Raw genomic sequence first — 5,438 nt, forward strand, 5'->3', positions numbered from 1 at the left:
TCAATATTAGTTATTAATTCTTCAAAATGATAGTAATTAAAGTAGTGCAACTATCATGCTCTCATAAAATAACAACAAAAATAAATTCCATTTATAAGATATTATTACTATTATTATTGCCGCTTCTTCCTACAAAATAGTCTGACTCAACAACTTAATAAAGACCATTTCTCATTTTTCATGTTTTATAACGTTACAAAAAATTTCAAGTCACTCATTTTAAGAAAGAAAAAAAATTCCAATATATTTTTTTACTGAATTTTTTTTTTCATTTTCTCTCTACACCAAACAAATTCAAAAGATGCAAAATGAACCTAGCCAACATTGCATCCAAAATCAATTTCAACTAATTACTCTCTAATTTTTTGCTCAAGAAAATTCTAAGGTCAATACTAAAGAGATTAATAAGCTATTATTAGAACACCTAACACTAATGACTAGGGCTTACTCTTAACCATAATTAGTTTGAGTCATCATAAAATGTAACACGTATAAGATGCTTCAAATTACGCATCAAAGTTTTGTAATTACACATTACATTGTTAGAGTTTGAGTTTTAGGTTTTAGTGAAAAAAATTCTTGCATGGCTTCTTGGAATTCAATTCCATGTCGTGTGGCATATGAAGTTTTGGGATGGTCTGCATTCTTTTGTTGGTCTGTTAGTTTCTATCCACAAGTCTATTTGAACTATAAAAGAAAAAGGTATGAACCCTAATTATTCATTTACTCACAGTTTTTAATTTAGGTTGATTTTGATTCCTAAAATATGTTTGTTTTTTAATTAGATTCGGTTATCACTCAAAATCGCAGATATAAAAATATACTTGTAATAAAGACAACATTGAAAAATAATGTTCTTAAGTTTTTTTTTCTCTAAAAATCTGAAGAATCTTGATGTTATAGCTGATAATTGATTTTTTAAATTTTATATATGATTGAGATTTATTAACATTTTTATTTGATATGAAGTAATTTATGAAAATCATTTTAATCTTTTTAAAGGTTTTATCATTAGAATAAAAATGAGTATAGTTCTTAAGGCTAATATAATGTAAATGAGTTCACCAAAAAAGAGTTAAGAATTCATGGTTAGGGTTTTCAATCTATGATAAAACAATTAAAGAATGGAAAGTGTTTAACAAAATATATAATTTTTAAGATATGAATACATTTATTGTTATATTTTTCATTGTTATTGTTTGATTTGAGTTTTGTTTTTTTATGGCTGATTAGTGTTGTAGGGTTAAACATTGATTATGCTCTGCTAAACACGATTAAGCAAGTTTACTACATGATCTACAATGCATCTCTTTACTTCAGCCCCTATGTTCAAAAGCAATATGGAAATAAATATGGCCACAAACAGGTAATTTGATTTATTATTATTAAATTTCTATTATATGATATGATTTTCTTTAATTTAAACGTGTAACTAGGTTAATAAACCCTATTTTTACTCCTTTGTAAGATTCTACTTATTTGACTATTTACTCTTTTTGTTGCTTAGTCAAAATTATATTTACATCCCTCTTTCTTAGGATATATTATTATTATTATTATTATTATTATTATTATTATTATTATTATTATTATTATTATTATTATTATTATTATTATTATTATTATTATTATTATTATTATTATTATTTATAAATTAAGAAAAATCTTGCAAGGTTTGCTTATGACATGATGAGGTTATGAATCATTTATTTGTGAAGTTGTCTTATTGATTTGATATAAGGTGTTTAGATAGATGATGATGCTTTTATCTCTTTCCTGTTCGATTTTAGGGGTCCTTCGATCTTAGGAGTCCTGATTTTTTTAAGGGTTAAGTAAGAGTAAGAAATCTCATGTATATGTTTTCAATATAGTATTTAGTAGTCTGAATTATTTAGAAATTTGTCTAGGGAGTTTGTCGGTTAATTACTTAGTGAACTTGATAATCTAATCACTTAGTGAATTTGATAATCAGTTTAACTTGAAAATAAATTCATTCTCCTTCTCCGTTCTATTTAAGTTTAATGGAAAGCGTGACTCACTCAGGTTTAACTTGGAAATTGTCTTATTGATTTGATATAAGGTGCTTAGATAGATGATGCTTTTATCTCTTCCCAGTTCGAGTTCGATCTTAGGGGTCCTAGTTTTTTTTTAAGGGTTAGGTAGGAGTAAGAAATCTCAGACATGTATATGTTTTCAATACAGTATCTAGTGGTCTGAATTATTTAGAAATTTGTCTAGGGTGTTTGTCGGTTAATCACTTAGTGAATTTGATAATCCAAACACTTAGTGAATTTGATAATCGGTTTAACTTGGAAATGAATTCATTTTTATGCACCATTCTGTTTAAGTTTAATTGAAAGTGTGACTCACTCAGGTTTACCTTGAAAGTTCTCTTATTGATTCTATATAAGGTGCTTAGATAGATGATGATGTTTTTATCTCTTCCACGTTCGATCATAGGGGTCTTGGTTTTTTAAGGGTTAGGTCAGAGTAAGAAATCACAGACATGTATATGTTTTCAATATAGTATCTCTGAATTATTTAGAAATTTGTCTAGGGAGTTTGTTGGTTAATCATTTAGTGAATTTGATAGTCTAATCACTTACTGAATTTGATAATCGGTTTAACTTGGAAATGAATTCATTCTCATGCTCCGTTCTGTTTAAGTTTAATTGAAAGCGTGACTCACTCAGGTTTAACTTGAAAGTTGTCTTATTGATTTGATATAAGGTGCTTAGATAGATGATGATGTTTTTATCTCTTCCCCGTTTGATCTTAGGGGTCCTGGTTTTTTTTAGGGTTAGGTCAGAGTAAGATATAGTATGTAGTGGTCTGAATTATTTAGAAATTTGTCTAGGGAGTTTGTGGGTTAATCACTTAGTGAATTTGATAATCTAATCACTTAGTGAATTTGATAATCGGTTTAACTTGGAAATGAATTCATTCTCATGCTTCATTCTGTTTAAGTTTAATTGAAAGTGTGACTCACTCAGGTTTAACTTGAAAGTTATCTTATTGATTTAATATAAGGTGTTTAGATAGATTATGATGTTTTTATCTCTTCCCCGTCCGATCTTAGGGGTTCTGTTTTTTTTTTAAGGGTTAAGGGTTAGGTCAGAGTAAGAAATCTCAGACATGTATATGTTTTCAATATAGTACCTAATGGTCTGAATTATTTAGAAATTTGTCTAGGGAGTTTGTCGGTTAATCCCTTAGTGAATTTGATAATCGATTTAACTTGGAAATGAATTCATTTTCATGCTCCGTTCGATTTAAGTTTAATTGAAAGTGTGACTCACGCAGATACTTTTGAATTTATTTGTGTTCTCTTTTATTTTTATACAATTGCTCGAATTTATTTCATTTCAATTTTCTCACGATGATGTGTTGCTTTTCGTCTTATTAGGTTTGTTTTTGTTTTTGGTTTGGTATATATGTAGTTTTTTTTTCTCAAGCCTTTTCTATTAAAAGATATATTGTGTGAGAAAACTGAACTTTTTAATTTTGTTTTTTTTCAGATGAATCCTGTGGCATTAAATGATGTTGCATTCTCAGCCCATGCTGTTCTACTTTCTGCATTCACTTTATACCAAATAGGAATTTATGACGTAATACTTCTTCTATTTGATAAACCCTCATTATTATTTTTGTTTATATTTTTCAAAATAAATAATATTCTTGTTAATAATTGATTATTATTCTAAAAATTGAAAGTTTTTTCATGCAGCGTGGAGGTCAAAAACTCTCGAGAACAACTGCAGGAATGACAGTAATAGTGACATTAGCTTCAATAGTTTGTGCCTTTATAGCTTTGCCTTCACGTAGTTGGCTTTGGCTAATCTCTATATTCAAGTATGTTTTTTTTATATATATTATTCTAGCTTTTGATTAATCACATTAATTGGTTATTCTAATTTATATTTATTTTTTTGGTTATGATTTATGTTGAAATTTATCTTTATGTTACAGTGGTATCCAAGTTGCATTGACAATTATTAAATACATTCCACAGGTGAGAGATTTATCCATATATTCATTTCTTTATCAATTATAAAAATACTTAATTAATATTACATGAGTTAACATAGATGATAATTTATTTAAAGCTATTATATTAAAGTAAACTTTATAAATTAGTGTAACACTATTATTTAAATTGATTTAAATAATTTTTGCAGACTGGGCTGTACTGAAAATATTTTAAAATATTTTTTATTGGTACAACTAAAATATTATGTACTATTGATTTTTTAAAAGTTTTTTTATTGAAATGTTTTCAATTAATATATGCTCGATTTATGAATATAGGCAGTGTTTAATTTCACGAGAAAAAGTACAGAAGGATGGAGTATTGGATTGGTTTTGCTTGATTTTTTTGGAGGGGTAGCAAACTTTTTGCAAATGATTATGCAATCAGTTGATCAAGGTGTGTTATCTCCTTAATTTACTAAAAAATATTCTCTAATATTTTTTTATTTTAACAATTTAATTTAATAAAAAAACATTCTTTGATATTTTAACTTTTGAACTAACATATATTATATTTTTTCTAGGTTCTTCGAAGAATATCTATGGGAATATAGGAAAACTTCTGGTAGCAGTGGTATGAAATACTAATCTCTTATTTTATAAAATATTTAAATATTTTATAATTTGTTTATGTTCATATTATAGTTTGCTAATTTTGATGGAATATTTATTTATTGTAGGTATCTATCGTATTTGACATACTTTTCATATGCCAACATTATTGTTTATATCCTCCCAAAAAATCAGAGGCTGACAAGTCAGAGAATCCTGTTAATGCAGTTTAGTACACAAAATTTCTTCATTAGAATTATTAGTTCCTAGTTTAGATTTAAAACTACAATGTATAATCATAGAATATGTTTTCTATGATTTTTCTAGCTTTATTAGAATTTGTAAATATAATTTTTTTTTGCTTTTTTTTTTATAATTTTTGTTTGATATTTTTGTTTGGATTATTAGATTATTTTGAGATGTTTTTAACACAGTGAGATTTTTATAGTTTGATTTTATTTTATAACTCAATAGATATTTGTAATATTTCTCTGTTTTTAATTGATTGATAAGTATACATTTTTTTCTCAGTATATCAAAATTAGTGTCATGTGTGAACAATACTTTTTTTGATGCAACTATTCGGTATAAAACAACATTGTTCCAATATGGTTTGTAACATACATGTTATTTTGAACTCTTTTTAATAACACTCTTCATGTTTTTTTTATTTGTAACTTTGTTACTTTTATATTTAATAAATCCGAATCATTTAATAAAATTGGGCCGCATATTTGTTATGCTCCACGGATAACTTTATAACTCTTATCTCACCTTAGTCGAATTATAAATCATTATATAAGATTATTATTATTATTTAATGTATGAAAAAGATAAAATTAGAAGTAATTAGATTC

The 5,438-nt window shown here is 26.2% G+C and overlaps 1 protein-coding gene across 1 annotated transcript; it reads left to right on the top strand.

Annotated features, from left to right (window-relative positions):
- The first annotated feature begins 530 nt into the window (after positions 1 to 530).
- On the top strand, positions 531 to 4,858 carry LOC127115554 (cystinosin homolog). The gene is made up of 8 exons (XM_051047071.1): positions 531 to 702; positions 1,234 to 1,366; positions 3,519 to 3,608; positions 3,728 to 3,852; positions 3,970 to 4,012; positions 4,309 to 4,426; positions 4,554 to 4,603; positions 4,710 to 4,858. The coding sequence occupies exons 1-8, from the start codon at positions 584 to 586 to the stop codon at positions 4,812 to 4,814; spliced, it is 783 nt and encodes a 260-aa protein (XP_050903028.1). The 5' UTR covers positions 531 to 583; the 3' UTR covers positions 4,815 to 4,858.
- Positions 4,859 to 5,438: the final 580 nt, after the last annotated feature.

This window comes from Lathyrus oleraceus, chromosome 1 (assembly GCF_024323335.1).
Source record: "Lathyrus oleraceus cultivar Zhongwan6 chromosome 1, CAAS_Psat_ZW6_1.0, whole genome shotgun sequence".
In the NCBI taxonomy this organism is placed as follows: domain Eukaryota; kingdom Viridiplantae; phylum Streptophyta; class Magnoliopsida; order Fabales; family Fabaceae; genus Lathyrus; species Lathyrus oleraceus.

What these genes read in the sequence shown, in the direction of transcription:
- LOC127115554 (XM_051047071.1), top strand. Translation starts at nt 584, where the DNA reads ATGGCTTCTTGGAATTCAATTCCATGTCGTGTGGCATATGAAGTTTTG. An exon ending in ATAAATATGGCCACAAACAG is followed by an intron (nt 1,367 to 3,518) that starts GTAATTTGATTT and finishes GTTTTTTTTCAG; the next exon opens with ATGAATCCTGTGGCATTAAA. An exon ending in ACCAAATAGGAATTTATGAC is followed by an intron (nt 3,609 to 3,727) that starts GTAATACTTCTT and finishes TTTTTCATGCAG; the next exon opens with CGTGGAGGTCAAAAACTCTC.